Source organism: Salvelinus sp. IW2-2015, unplaced genomic scaffold, assembly GCF_002910315.2.
Source record: "Salvelinus sp. IW2-2015 unplaced genomic scaffold, ASM291031v2 Un_scaffold4816, whole genome shotgun sequence".
Lineage (NCBI taxonomy): Eukaryota > Metazoa > Chordata > Actinopteri > Salmoniformes > Salmonidae > Salvelinus > Salvelinus sp. IW2-2015.
In genome coordinates, this window is record NW_019946085.1 from 74,854 (window position 1) to 90,633 (window position 15,780).

Genomic DNA, 15,780 nt, shown 5'->3' on the forward strand with positions numbered 1-15,780 from the left:
AAGGCCTGATTTATGCAGTCTCCTCTGAACAGTTCATGTTGAGATGTGTCTGTTACTTGAACTCTGTGAAGCATTTATTTGGGCTGCAATTTCTGAGACTGGTAACTCTAATGAACTTATCCTCTGCAGCAGAGGTAACTCTGGGTCTTCCTTTCCTGTGGCGGTCCTCATGAGAGCCAGTTTCATCATAGCGCTTAATGGTTTTTGCGACTGCACTTGAAGAAACTTTCTACGTTCTTGACATTTTCCGGATTGACTGACCTTCATGTGTTAAAGTAATGATGGACTGTCGTTTCCCTTTGCATATTTGAGCTGTTCTTGCCAAGTCTCTCCTTCGAGTCTTCACTATTGAGAGCAGGAACTGCCACTGGGTTTCAAACATCTTTCAGCATCTTCTGTTTATTTTTGACTTTGCCAAATAACCGATCTTACTCTGGTTCCTTTATTCAAAGAACCACAGACTGTGTGGAATTGCCTGAGTGAAATACAATTAAAAAGCCATTAGCGTTTTTTATTAACTTTCTTTTTGATGAGACAGAGAGAGATGGAGAGAGAGAGATTCTGTAACGATGCTTAATTGATTTTCATTATTAGCCTGCAGTACACAATTGGTTTACTTTGTTAGTTATATTGTCCTCCCTGGAGCTTCACGACAGTATAGTGCAGCCCTTTTATAGTGAGAAAACATAATTTTGTAAACAACATTTTACATCATATTTGAACAGGTGTCAAATATGCATGATTTTGAAGCGAAGCAATGCAACGATCAGGCCTACTTTATATTTTATTTTTGCTTTTCTGACTTTCTTACTTACCAGTCTGCAGGGCATCATCATGTATCAATAATGATAATTTACTGCCACCATGTGGGGATAAGTTAGGGGTGCGAGTTATTGAAAACTGATGAAAAATATTTGATTAGCTTTGGGTTTTTATTAAGTTGTGCAGATCAAATTTGTCTTCTGATTACCCGGTAATATTTGATTTTACAGTGAGAGTGACCACATTATTTGATGTATGGGATGGGGACCAGGCTTTGTGTAGATGCACTTTTCTTGCATTTTCCCTCCATACCGATAGATGGTACTATTTATCTGTGTTGAATGGCATCTGCGTCACGAGCTGCCCTTCTTTCAGATTTGTTTACTTCAGCGTCATTTCAATGGCGGAACACTGAAAAAAAGCATTTGAGAGCGGTCAGATTTCGGATATCTTGTTCTAGTTACGAACGAGCTGAGTACTTAAATTTATCATCTTGGCTAGCTAACATAGTAAACGAATCGTTTTGTCCCAATATTTATCTTAGTAAACCTTCTGGCTGGGGCATTTCCATCAATTAAAGCACGAGATCCCCAAAATGGCAGATAACAACACAGGTGGGGAGTGACTAGCTTGCTAATATGTGTTAACTAAAGTGGTATGCCAACTCGGTTATTTCTATCCTGCTAACTATATACGGATAGCTAGCTAGTACAAACACTAGTTTTAATCCACTAGCATTTACATGGGCTTTACATTTAACCAACCATCGGTTGTTTGCTAGCTAATATTAGCAAACGTCAGTGTTGCTCGCTAGCTATCCTTCCAGTGTCCTTGCGCTAGCTGCGTTGGTAGCTGACTAGCTATAAATTGATATTTACTAACTAAACATGCCAATAAACAACTATTTAGTTGGCTAGCTAGTTAGTTGTTAATTGTGTCACGTGTGACCAACATTGGCACACTCGACTAACTATGCACTAGCTAGCTAGTTCCCAAACTTGTCATGTCAACAATCTTGACTAGCGTGTCATGAATGCTAACTGTCAACACACGCCCACCAGAATTTGGACCTAGCTAGCTTACGTTAACTAACTTGTTTTAACATTATGTTATGGCTTGGCAGCAAACAGTTGCCATTATTAGCTAGCTAAATGGGCTGTATATTGTTTTTATTTATTCAAGTCAAGCATGATAACACTTCTTCCCCTGGGATTTCAGACCAAGAAAAAGCAATAGCTGCAAATGCGTTGGAGGCGTTTACGGTAACGTCGCATTTATTTACCCTCAACAGTTTGCTGCAAATTGTGCAATCCAAGGGAGTTGGCCAACTTGGCTACAACTCCATCTGTCAAACCTATCTGATTTACAATGTTTGTTTACATTTGTTGATGCAACTATTCACAAGTTTTTTTGTTACATTTGTTGATTTTTATTTGTTTACTCACAGGCCGGAAACTATGAGGAATCTTTGAAACACCTTGGGAAGCTGCAAGAGTTGAACAAGGAGGACTACAAGATTGCTTTGAATAAAGCAATAGCTGAATTCTACAAGAGCGGCCAAACCACCACATGCACCCTGAAGCAGACTCTTATTGCAATGAAAAACCAGGTGACTAACATTGAAACCTTTTATCCAGTCTCTCAATGACACGCCAAATAAATGTTAAACATATTCTGGTATCGTTGATTCCTGTTTTAAATGTCTTGATTCTTGATCAATATATTCACAGATGCACACAATAGTTCAGTCATTAAGTTGGCTAATCCTTAACATTCATGCATTTTTTTTTTTTGTCTATCAAGGTACACACTTCAATGGAGGATATTGATGGTTTGGATGATGTAGAAAACAGTCTGCTCTACTACAATCAAGCTATCATCCACTACCACATGAGACAGTACTCCGAAGCTATTGCTATTGGAGAGAGGCTGTACCAATTTCTGGAGCCGTTTGGTAGGTTTTGGTGTTTTTATATGGACATTCATATTTACATTTACATTACATTTAAGTCATTTAGCAGACGCTCTTATCCAGAGCGACTTACAAATTGGAAAGTTCATACATATTCATCCTGGTCCCCCCGTGGACAGACTGTCAGACTATAAGTACTTGTCAGAGAACACAAACATTGAAATGTATTGCATGACTACACAGTACACACACTCACACGCACACACTTAGTCACAGCAACTGGCAATGTTCCTGATGAATCGGCCTTTGCAGCCCAACAGTTTAGCATGGCTTGATGGTGTTATTTGTCCTAGAAGAGAAGTTTGCTCTGGCGGTCTGCTTCTTGCTGGTGGATCTGTACCTGCTAACGTACCAGCCAGAGAAGGCCCTCCATCTCCTTGCTGTGCTGGAGAAACTGTCTGTACAGGGAAACAACAAGAACAGCAAAGGGGAGGTACGTGTCCCTCTAAAGAGGGGTGTGCTAGCATGCACCATTCTCAGGTGTCATGTTTCTGACTTTGACCCATGATGTGCTGATGTTTGTTACTGTGCTCATGTATGTTGAATGTTATTTTCCACCTCTTAGAGAAAGGACTGTTCTTCCTAAGCAGATATGTTATTGTTAGTGGCATTTGTAAGGTTCTTGTGTTGACGGCGAAGATGTTCTGCTGCGTATGTACTTACATTGAGGTTGTCTGTCATGTCCAGGTAATATTTCAGGCACAGTGCAAGTTCTACATTCACAGGGACCTGGTAGTGGAGGCAGCAGACCTCATTCAGGATAATCTCAGGGAGCTTACTGGAGGACAGGTTACTAAAATATACTTCAGGCGCTTACACACTGACACAACATTGACCAACAAACACAGAATTGGATAGATGTGATTTGGCGGTTGTTGGCAAATGTTGGAGCGTTGGTCAATGTTGGGTCAGTGTAAAGGTGCCTTTAGAACCAAACACAACACACTCCTACTTTGGATGTCCACGTCATTTTTGCCTGCCAACATTGTTTATCTTACAGAGGTTATGCAGTTACGCTAGTTACATCTGAGTGCAGGCTATTTTACTAATGGTTTTAAACTTCACTTACTATGAGATGAGAAGACATTTGAAGTCTATATTTTCTTAATGCAATGTGGTTATTTTCAAACGTTGGTGTCTATCTTGGTATTGCAGAGTGTCAACAGCGCCAACAAAGATGGTCGGAACCAGAAGGCAGAGTTCATTGGCATGATCGAAGCTGCAAAATCCAAAATGCACCAGGTACGTTTAACACCAATCCTTTTCCTGAGGTGGAAGAAATGAAGACGGGAAAGCAGCTTTTGTATTGCTGCTTTTGTTTCACACTTGTCGTTCTTGTCGTCCACAGTACAAAGTGCGAGCGTACATTCAGATGAAGTCATCAAAGGCATGCAAGAGGGAGATCAAGTCTGTGATGAACACAGCAGGGAATGTGAGTCATGATGTTTGCGTTGCTAAACCCATTACTAAACTAGCCTGGTTCCAGGTCTGTTTGTGCTGTCTTACCAACTCCTATGGTCAATGGCGTGACAATGACCATAGGAGTTGGCAAGACGGCACGAAACGATTTGGAACCAGGTTATTAAACTGCCCTACTAAACCTGCTCTCTCCCAAACATCCCCTTCCTACCTTTCCCTGTTTCAGTCGAATGCACTGATTGAAAATCGTTTTGGATGAGAGCATCTGCTAAATGACTAGAATGTTAATGTTTCTATGCCAACCTGTGTTTCCTTCATCTCCCACTAGTCTGCTTCCTCACTCTTCCTCAAGAGTAACTTTGAGTACCTGAGAGGAAACTACCGCAAAGCAGTGAAGCTCTTAAACAGCTCCAACATCGCAGAGCACCCGGGGGCCATCAAAACAGGTACGTTTAGACCCCTGCTTACCTGGTTATACATCCAACATAGTTGTTGGACCGTGCTGGAAAAGACCATGTAAAAGTATATATCCGATTCAGGACTATATGGATCAGGTTGTCTAGATGGTGTGAAAAGGGTTTCAGACTGTCCTGTCAGCGACAGAGCACAATTGAGTTTTACCTATATCAGGTATTCCCAAACTGGGGCACACAATGCCGCCGGGGGTACCCCAAATAAAAATGTGATCCACATTTTTTTTAAATTACAAATGTAAACAGTACTTTTATTTTTTCCAATGGGTCTATACATTTGGGTGAGGGTCTTTTTCTCATCTGAGTAGCCTCGTTTCAATGACAGAAATAAAATTAAACCATCTAGTGTTCAGCGAAATAACAACACAATGTCAAATACAGGTAGCCTAGTCAAATAATTAACATCCAATCACATTAACCGTTACTCTCTCGTGGGAAACCTTCACCCATGCGCAGACATTTAGAAACGAAACATGACAATTTGGAAAATAAGCCACGGGAGTTTTTTGAGCGAGAATAAAGACTACTTTTGAGTAGTAAGACATGTAAAAAAGCAACAGATGCCATTAATAAGAAGGGGCTAGAAGCTTCTTATATGGTGAGCTACTGAGTGGCTAGGACAGGCAAGCCCCATACTATTGTGGATGACTTAATTCTTCCTACGGCCACAGATATATCTGGGACAATACTGGTGGAAAAGGCCCCCAAAACTATACAGACAATGTCTTCATCAAACAACACTGTTTCACACCGCATCAGTGACATGGCAGGACATGTTTTGCAACAATTACTGCTTCTTATATAAGCCAGTGAATTCTATGCATTACAGCTGGATGAGTCAACAGACGTGGCGGGCCTGGCACAGCTCCTGGTATATGTCCGTTACGTCTATGGGCGGTCAATTAAGGAAGACATCCTCTTCTCCAAACCACAGGACAACAGGAGAGGATATTTTTAAAGTACTGGACAGCTTTGTGACATCAAATGGACTTTGGTGGTCAAGATGTGTTGGTATCGGTACTGATGGTGCAAAAGCCATGACATGGAGACATAGTGGAGTGGTAACGCGCGTGCAAGCATTTGCTCCCGACGCCACTTGGGTACACTGCAGCATCCACCGAGAGGCTCTTGCTGCCAAGGGAATGCCTGACAGCTTGAAAGACCTTTTGGACACTACAGTGAAAATGGTTAACTTTGTTAAAGCAAGGCCCTTGAACTCTCGTGTATTTTCTGCATTATGCAAAGATATGGGCAGTGACCATGTAACGCTTTTACAACATACAGAAGTGCGCTGGTTATCAAGGGGCAAAGTATTGACACGTTTTTTTGAATTGAGAGATAAGCTTAAACTTCATTACTGACCATAATTTTCACTTGTCTGACCGCTTGCATGATGACGAGTTTCTCACACGACTGGCCTATCTGGGTGATGTTTTTTCTAGGCTGAATGATCTGAATCTAGGAGGGATTACAGGGACTCTACACAACTATATTCAATGTGTGGGACAAAATTGAGAATATGATTAAGAAGAGCTCTTCTCTGTTTGCATTAACAAGGACAACACACAGGTCTTCCATCATTGTATGTTGTTTTTTTTGTGTAAATGAACTCAAGCTTACAGACAATGTCAAATGTGAAATAGCGAAGCACCTGAGTTGGGTGCGCAATTACACAGGTACTATCCTAAAATGGACGACACAAACAATTGGATTTGTTATCCCTTTCATGTCCTGCCTCCAGTCCACTTACCAATATCTGAGCAAGAGAGCCTAATCGAAATTGCAACAAGCGGTTCTGTGAAAATTGAATTTAATCAGAAGCCATTGCCAGATTTCTGGATTGGGCTGCACTCAGAGTTTCTTGCCTTGGCAAATCATGCTGTTAAGACACTGATGCCCTTTGCAACCACGTACCTATGTGAGAGTGGATTCTCGGCCCTCACTAGCATGAAAACTAAATACAGGCACAGACTGTGTGTGGAAAATTATTTAAGACTGAGACTCTCTCCAATACAACCCAACATTGCAGAATTATGTCCATCCTTTCAAGCACACCCTTCTCATTAACTTGTGGTGAGTTTTTCACAATTTTCGATTAACAAATTAAGTTTATATTTAAGAAAGCTAAATAAAAAGCTAAATTATTGATTTTAATTGTGCCTTGGTCCTATAAGAGCTCTTTGTCACTTCCCACGAGCCGCGTTGTGACAACTCACACTCATTCTTATGTTTAATAAATGTATTGTATAGTGTGTGTGGCAGGGTTACAATGATGGCAAAAAACAACATTTGAGAGTGCGCTGACCCTGGTGCTAGAGGGGGTACGCAGCTGGAGGTTGAATGTTTGAAGGGGTACGGGACTATAAAAAGTTTGGGAACCACTGCCCTATATGAAAGTTAACTTCCACTAAATGTTCTGTCTTGTTTGTTTCTACCATCAGGTGAATGTGTGCGCTGTATGTTCTGGAACAATCTGGGTTGCATACACTTTGCCATGGGGAAACACAACCTAGGCATATTCTACTTCAAAAAGGCTCTGCAGGAGAACGACCACACGTGTGCACAGCTGGGGGACGGCGGGGCGACGGGTAACGGGCAATGTGAGTCAACATAAACTGGGTTTAACGCTATTCAAAGCCACAGGACAGTTTCTCGGACACAGATTAAGCCTAGTCTTGGACTTAAAAGTATGTTAAATGCAGATTCTGACATCAAAATGGTATCCTAGTGCAGGACTAGTTTAATCTGTGTCCGGGAAACTGGTCCTACATGTTTCTCCTGTCATTGTACGCCGACTAGCTCTGTTGTTGTACGCCGACTAGCTCTGTTGTCTCTGTCCTTCCAGCTAAGCAGTTCTCGGGCATCCCCATGTGTGCGCTGCTAGCCAACAAGCGTTATGAGCTGCTGTATAACTGTGGGATCCAGCTGCTGCACATCGGCCGGCCCCTGGCAGCCTTCGACTGTCTGATGGATGCTGTGCAGGTGTACCACTCTAACCCTGGCCTCTGGTTACGGTTGGCTGAGTGCTGCATTGCTGCCAACAAGGGTGTGAGTTGTGATAAAAAAAAAACACAAAAACACACACACTTTTTCTTTTACAGTGAAATTAAACTTAACAACATTCAAATTTTGCATTTTGTTATTTTTCCAGAGCTTAGAACAAGACAACAAGGGTCTTCCGAGTAAAAAAGGTATCGTTCAGGCCATCGTTGGGCAGGGCTACCATCGCAAGATCATCCTGGCGTCACAGTCTACCCAGAACACAATCTACAGGTCAGTTTTCCCTCTCCCTATGGACCTAACCAGTACTGTCCAGGAGATGGCGCTGAAACATTTGTTTACGTGGTAGTGATTGCTGAAATTAGAGGGTACTCTGAGACAACTCAATATGTTGATCATTACTATATCTCCATTAACCTGATGGTTTACTCTTTCCTCTCCTAAATGTGGGTGTGTGTAGTGATGGGCAGTCTGCAGCCATTCCGGTGGCTAGTATGGAGTTTGCAGCGATCTGTCTGAGGAACGGCCTGGTCCTCCTCCCTGATCACCAGCAGCAGGAGAACAAGGCAGAGAACGGCTCCAAGACACCCAGCCAGTCAGGCAGCACAGAGAGCGGCTCAGAGAACAGCGACGCCTGCAGGTCAGTGTCTCATCTCACCCTGAGATTGGCTCGTTGCTAAAACACGCCTTGTCAAATCTATTTTTGTTCAGTACTGTGGTTAAGATTATAGACTATTAACAAGGATTCAGCTCTCCATGTCCTCTTATAGAAGAAGAACTTTACAGGAAGTATGTTTCTTTCCATTTCCCCGACTTCCTTATCGTTGGTTTGACAGTGGGAAGGGTCAAGAAGGAGACAAGTTCCTTTCTGCAGCACCGTCTTCACCTCTGAGGAAACAGGAGGTTGAAAACCTCAGGTAAGAGAGACCTCTCTACCCAGACCTTTCTGTCTCCCTCCCTGTCTCCCCCAGTCAGTTAATAATCCTCTCTACCCAGACCTTTCTGTCTCCTGCCTGTTCTCCCCCAGTCAGTTAATAATCCTCTCTACCCAGACCTTTCTGTCTCCCTCCCTGTCTTCCCCAGTCAGTTAATAATCCTCTCTACCCAGACCTTTCTGTCTCTTTCCTGTCTCCCCCAGTCAGTTAATAATCCTCTCTACCCAGACCTTTCTGTCTCCCTCCTGTCTCCCCAGTCAGTTAATAATCCTCTCTACCCAGACCTTTCTGTCTCCCTCCCTGTCTCCCCAGTCAGTTAATAATCCTCTCTACCCAGACCTTCTGTCTCCTTCCTGTCTCCCCCAGTCAGTTAATAATCCTCTCTACCCAGACCTTTCTGTCTCCCTCCTGTCTCCCCCAGTCAGTTAATAATCCTCTCTACCCAGACCTTTCTGTCTCCCTCCCTGTCTCCCCCAGTCAGTTAATAATCCTCTCTACCCAGACCTTTCTGTCTCCCTTCCTGTCTCCCCAGTCAGTTAATAATCCTCTCTCCCCTTCCTGTCTCCCCCCAGTCAGTTAATAATCCTCTCTCCCCTTCCTGTCTCCCCCCAGTCAGTTAATAATCCTCTCTACCCAGACCTTTCTGTCTCCCTCCCTGTCTCCCCCAGTCAGTTAATAATCCTCTCTACCCAGACCTTTCTGTCTCCCTCCCTGTCTCCCCCCAGTCAGTTAATAATCCTCTCTACCCAGACCTTTCTGTCTCCCTTCCTGTCTCCCCCAGTCAGTTAATAATCCTCTCTCCCCTTCCTGTCTCCCCCAGTCAGTTAATAATCCTCTCTCCCCTTCCTGTCTCCCCCCAGTCAGTTAATAATCCTCTCTCCCCTTCCTGCTCCCCCCCAGTCAGTAATAATCCTTCTCCCCTCCCTGTCTCCCCCAGTCAGTTAATAATCCTCTCTACCCAGACCTTTCTGTCTCCCTCCCTGTCTCCCCCAGTCAGTTAATAACCTCTCTACCCAGACCTTTCCTGTCTCCCTTCCTGTCTCCCCCAGTCAGTTAATATCTCTCTCCCCTTCCTGTCCCCCCAGTCAGTTAATAATCCTCTCTCCCCTTCCTGTCTCCCCCCAGTCAGTTAATAATCCTCTCTCCCCTTCCTGTCTCCCCCCCAGTCAGTTAATAATCCTCTCTCCCCTTCCTGTCTCCCCCCATCAGTTAATAATCCTCTCTCCCCTTCCTGTCTCCCCCCAGTCAGTTAATAATCCTCTCTCCCCTCCCTGTCTCCCCCCCAGTCAGTTAATAATCCTCTCTCCCCTCCCTGTCTCCTCCTGGGTCTCTGTTGCCCGGGGTCTCTGTTCTCTGGACTAGTTGGACAAAGCTTGCCCTCCTTCCTTCCACTTCTCATTAGGAGGGGGTAGAGGGTGGGGAAGGGGGTGGGGAGGCGGTAGAGTTGGGGAGGGGGTAGAGTTGGGGAGGATGTGCTGAATGAAGGGCTGACCCCACAGGGAAAGTTTACCAGCAGCCCCGTCAACTACTTGGGTTTATTTCCTGGAATACCTGAGTGTTCTGTTGCCAACCAGTGAGAGGCCTGGGAGGGACACGACCACTACAGTCCAGACTCTCTCCGTCTGCACTTTTCTTTAACCAAGAAAAATAATTGAATGAACTGAATGAATTGTTTAATTAGTATTAATTTCCCCCACATCTGAATGTTATGCAACCCACTATGTTTCCCAGTGCAGGGTTGGTGTGATCTGTTGTGTTGTCCTGTCTGTGCTGACTGGGTCCTCCTATGTGGTGTTGTCTCTCTAGGTGTTCCCTTCTGGCCTGCAGTGCCTACGTGGCCCTGGTGTTAGGAGACAACCTGATGGCCCTGAACCATGCAGAGAAGCTCCTTCACCAGACCAAGCTGTCTGGATCACTCAAGTAAGACCTCTATCCATCTCTCTCTCTCTATCCATCCCTCTCTCTCTCTCTATCCATCCCTCTCTCTCTCTCTATCCATCTCTCTCTCTATCCATCCCTCTCTCTCTCTCTCTCTCTCTCTTTCCCCACTCAGATAAACTCTTACACCAGATGGACTTCATTCCTCTATCCCCTTTTCCCTTTCATCCTCACTCCCCCTTACCCCTCTCAACACCTCTTTCTGTTTCTTCCTCTCCCTCCTCCTTCCCGCTACGCATGCACCTCTTGTTATCACTTCATTAACCTCCATATGACTTAGCCCCCCTCCCCCAAAGCTTACGGCACTTAACATGACTCACCGTCTGGTAATGGTACTGTGGCCCGAGCAAACCTCTTGACTCTTCAGAATACTTCATGACTTCATGACCACAGACTTCCCGTCAGTCCCTCCTCCTTCCTTGGACTGCACTGCTGTCCTCCTCACCCCAGAATGTGGAGGGTTAATGACCAGACTAGGGGTATCCTGCTGTCCTCACACAGAATGTGGAGGGTTATTTCAGATTTGGGGGCGGTCATTTTGCTGTCCTCACCACAGAATGTGAGGGTTAATGACAGACTAGGGGGTATCCCGCTGTCCCCTCCACCCAGAATGTGGAGAGTTAATGACAGACTAGGGGGTATCCTGCTGTACTCACCACCCCAGAATGTGAGGGTTAATAGACTAGGGGGGTATCCGCTGTCCTCCTCACCCCAGAATGTGGAGGGTTAATGAAGACTAGGGGGTATCCTGCTGTCCTCACCACCCCAGAATGTGGAGGGTTAATGACAGACTAGGGGGGTATCCTGCTGTCCTCCTCACCCCAGAATGTGAGGGTTAATGACAGACTAGGGGGGTATCCTGCTGTCCTCATCACCACAGAATGTGGAGGTTAATGACAGACTAGGGGGGTATCCTGCTGTACTCACCACCCAGAATGTGGAGGGTTAATGACAGACTAGGGGGTATCCTGCTGTCCTCCTCACCCCAGAATGTGGAGGGTTAATGACAGACTAGGGGGGTATCCTGCTGTCCTCCTCACCCCAGAATGTGGAGGGTTAATGACAGACTAGGGAGGTATCCTGCTGTCCTCCTCACCCCAGAATGTGGAGGGTTAATGACAGACTAGGGAGGTATCCTGCTGTCCTCCTCACCACAGAATGTGGAGGGTTGATGACAGACTAGGGGGTATCCTGCTGTCCTCCTCACCCCAGAATGTGGAGGGTTAATGACAGACTAGGGGGGTATCCTGCTGTCCTCCTCACCCCAGAATGTGGAGGGTTAATGACAGACTAGGGGGGTATCCTGCTGTCCTCCTCACCCCAGAATGTGGAGGTTAATGACAGACTAGGGGTACCTGCTGTCCTCCTCACCCCGAATGTGGAGGTTAATGACAGGACAGGGGGTATCCTGCTTCCTCCTCACCACAGAATGTGGAGGGTTATGACAGACTAGGGGGTATCCTGCTGTCCTCCTCACCCCAGAATGTGGAGGGTTAATGACAGACTAGGGGGTATCCTGCTGTCTCCTCACCCCAGAATGTGGAGGTTAATGACAGACTAGGGGGGTATCCTGCTGTCCTCCTCACCCCAGAATGTGGAGGGTTAATTGACAGACTAGGGGGTATCCTGCTGTCCTACCTCACCCCAGAATGTGGGAGGTTAATGACAGACTAGGGGGGTATCCTGCTGTCCTCCTCACCCCAGAATGTGGAGGGTTAATGACAGACTAGGGGAGGTATCCTGCTGTCCTACTCACCCCAGAATGTGGAGGGTTAATGTATTTCTTCTAAAATAAGTTGAAATGTAAATAAACTTTTGGTCACCACACCTTGTACATCCATAACCTATGGTGAGATCTGAAAACAGCAGTTAGTGGGGGGCACCCCTCAAACATGAAAGAATTAGAGCAGATTGCTGCTGAAAAGGGGGCCAAAGTGTCAGTAGTGTTTGTCTGCAGTTATCTTGGCTAAAGGCTGTGCAAGTTACTGCTCCGGGGTGCCAATAATCTTGTCCATGCCATTTGTCTTTATTTTCTAAATTAAAATTGCAAATTTATCTTGGCTTAAGTTTACAAAGCTAAAATTGGTTCTGCAATGTTGAAAATCCAATAAAAGTATGAAGGGGAAAAAAACGTCATGTCAAATTTATTTGAGAATATGGGAATTATTTAAGGAAAGTGCAGGGGTGGCAATATATTTGGTCACACCTGTACATACTGTAAAACTCAGTATCAAATAGCCACCAGTCCCATTTAATAGCCAGGCAACAGCAGACATTTCAGCAAACGAACTGTTTACGAGATTACCATTAATCGTTTACGAGGTTTAATGTTTGATTTGTGACATAAATCAATTATGGCAATCATCCGTTTTATCGGCAGTAAGAAACCGCTAATAACTGCTAGCGAACTGGCCAGCACAAGAACACAACACTTTGGGAGTACAGATAATTGTCCGATAACCCTCTAGTGGCAAAAGTAAGAACTGCTGAAAATGCACAGTCATAAAGGAGACTAGTACATTTTTATAGAGGCATACTAAGACAAAATAAACCTGACCGTGTATAAATGATAACACATTAGTGCAGGAAATTGATTAAAATGAATGCTGGAATTAAACAATTAACAATGCAAATGAGCAAAAGCTGTGCGCATTAAGAACAAAGACGCCGGGCTCAAATAGAAGCCTGTCTCTAAGAAGTGTGTTGTGTTGAGTGATTTAACGCCCGGGCTGTTCATTGAAGTTTTACGGTATATCTTATTTTTTTGACAGTAAATACGATTAGCTATGTTCACATCCCCATGAACAAGCCCCAGTACTAGTGAGTCAATGGTGCATCTGATTCTGTCTGACGGTGCATCCTCTGTCTCTCTGTTCCAGGTTCCTGGGCCACCTGTATGCTGCAGAGGCCCTCATATCCCTGGACCGCATCTCAGAGGCCATCGGTCACTTCAACCCAGAGAACATCACTGATGTCTCCATGGGGGTGTTGTCCAGCGAGCAGGACCAAGGTTCGTCCTCACACCCACCTCTCTAGCTCCAATCGATGGGTCTGCTGGAAAACACAGCACCCCAACCAGTATTCTGCCCTAACTGAAATGACCTATCCATTTAACCACATGATGGTTTGATGTCTGAGTCACATGATGACTGGATCACTGTTTGATAGTGTGTTTGTGTTCACAGGGCCAGATAAAGGGGATCTGGAGCCTGTCGAGTCACGTGAGTATATACACACACACACTTATCACCTAACACACTCCCTGCAGTCTCAGTAGAGACTCCCCATCTGTGTGTGAGGTGACATCCAGTGATCATGTGTTGACAGGGTGTGTTGTGTGTTGGTGCAGCAGGGAAGCAGACTCCTCTGTTGACAGGGTGTGTTGTGTGTTGGTACAGCAGGGAAGCAGACTCCTCTGTGTTACCCCAGCACAGTGAGCTCAGCCCGAGCCATAATGCTGTTCAACCTGGGCAGTGCCTATTGTCTGAGGAGTGAGTACGAGAAGGCCCGCAAGTGCCTGCATCAGGTACGTTTCATACTCGCAGACACACGCCCACACACACATCTACAGTAGATGCTTATCTCTTGAAACCATTCAGATGTGTTATTGTCCCAAACATGACTGTGTTTAGATGTCTGTGAACCTGTTCCTTTCTCCCAGGCCGCCTCCATGGTGAACACGAAGGAGATTCCTCCTGAAGCCATCTTACTGGCTGTCTACCTGGAGCTGCAGAACGGTGAGTCAGCTACATCTCTCTGGGTTCTCATTCCCACCTGCAAAGTCTCATTCCCACCTGCAGGTTTCCCAATCTGGCCCTTATGATAGTTGTCTTAGATTCTTCTTGACTATTCTTTTCTAGCATAGTTTGAGGTTGGGCTGGGGGGTTCCAAGGAAGTGTTGGGGCTGATGTCAAACTCTTGACATTCCAGTTCTAGAATTCCCCAGGTAGAATGCCGAAGGCCACACTCTGGCACAAAGGCAGTGATGACAGATTACTGCTGTCAGTCAACCTCTGTCCAGTGTAGAAAGGTCAGGGGTCAGGACCTTATGACCTTACTAAGAGCTGTGTATGATCTCACTGTTTCCCTCTGCCTCTCTTTTTGTTTCTCCCCCCCACCCCCTCTCCTCTCTCAGGGAACACACAGCTCGCCTTGCAGATCATCAAACGTAACCAGCTCCTCCCCTCAGTGATCCAGACGCCCTCTCCAGACACACGAAAGAAGCCCGTTCCCACCTCCTTCCAGCCTGTCCAACCACCCATCCAGATGCCCTCACCCTTCACAACAGTCCAGCGCAAATGAGCCCTCAACCCTTGGTTCCCCTAACCCTCCGTGCCCCATTGCACACCAACATCAACACGCACCTGTCCACCTCTCATCACTTCACCTGAGTGTATTATTTATTTAAGGCAAGCTGACCCCAACTCAGTGCCGGTGTAGGGTGAAGTTGTCCCTAGATGTTGATCTTGGCTCAGCTTTGCATTTCCTCCCACTAATGGTTAAGGTTAACATTGGTGGAGAGGAAGCTGATCCTAGATCTGTACCTAGGGGGAAACTGAACCCCTCAGCGCCCAGACGGAGCCCCTCCAGGTCAGGTCCTGGTATGAAATGCAGAGGTCTCCTGTCAGGTGGACGAAGGGTACGTTCACATTATGGACCCGCCTCGGGTACGCCCAAATTACACCTTATCCCCTATGTAAGTGCACTCCTTTTGACCAGAGCCCTATGGGGCCCTAATAAAAGTAGTGCCCTATATAAGGAACTGGGTTCCATTTGGGACGGAGCCTGTATTCAGTGGCTATCACCTGCAGTGTCTTTGGGGCAGATCTGACATGATTTCTCTGTTCTCTGAGAGTTTTAACTTTCCATTTGTGACAGCAACATCCGTTATGATATATACTGACTGACTTTGCTTGGGGCAAATGAAATACCTGTATAAAAAATAAATTTTATTTACAGAAATAAGCTGACTTGCATTTTATATGTCTGGTGGGTCTGTAATAGTTCTCAGACCCTTGAGGGAGAAGGTGGAGTTGTGCTGCAGTCATGTCAGAGGAGGAATGTGTTTAATGCTTTGTGTGGGGGAGGGGTTAAGAGGAGGGCACAAGGACCACACACAACTAAAACCTGGTATTGGTCCCAAATTGGTACATAGTACAACACTTGATTGACCAGGGCCCATCGGTTTTGGAATAGGGTGCCATTAGACACACTCCAGCTATTGATCTTTTCCTGTTAAAACAATATGTATAAATACTGTTACGTTTGTGTACATTACCTG

General features: G+C 45.3%; 1 protein-coding gene across 2 annotated transcripts; it reads left to right on the forward strand.

The window, feature by feature from the left end:
- The first annotated feature begins 1,161 nt into the window (after window positions 1–1,161).
- On the forward strand, window positions 1,162–15,464 carry cnot10 (CCR4-NOT transcription complex, subunit 10). 2 transcript variants are annotated; one of them, XM_024144151.2, is made up of 19 exons: window positions 1,162–1,376; window positions 1,981–2,024; window positions 2,210–2,371; window positions 2,566–2,716; window positions 3,028–3,167; window positions 3,890–3,976; window positions 4,083–4,166; window positions 4,482–4,599; window positions 7,068–7,226; window positions 7,472–7,674; window positions 7,778–7,899; window positions 8,087–8,266; window positions 8,463–8,543; window positions 10,368–10,481; window positions 13,379–13,509; window positions 13,685–13,720; window positions 13,898–14,025; window positions 14,161–14,236; window positions 14,635–15,464. In XM_024144151.2, the coding sequence occupies exons 1-19, from the start codon at window positions 1,358–1,360 to the stop codon at window positions 14,799–14,801; spliced, it is 2,202 nt and encodes a 733-aa protein (XP_023999919.1). In that variant the 5' UTR covers window positions 1,162–1,357; the 3' UTR covers window positions 14,802–15,464. The 2 variants fall into 2 exon arrangements, with proteins under 2 accessions (XP_023999919.1, XP_023999920.1); XM_024144152.2 differs by having other exon boundaries at window positions 3,031–3,167.
- The last annotated feature ends 316 nt before the right edge of the window (window positions 15,465–15,780 follow it).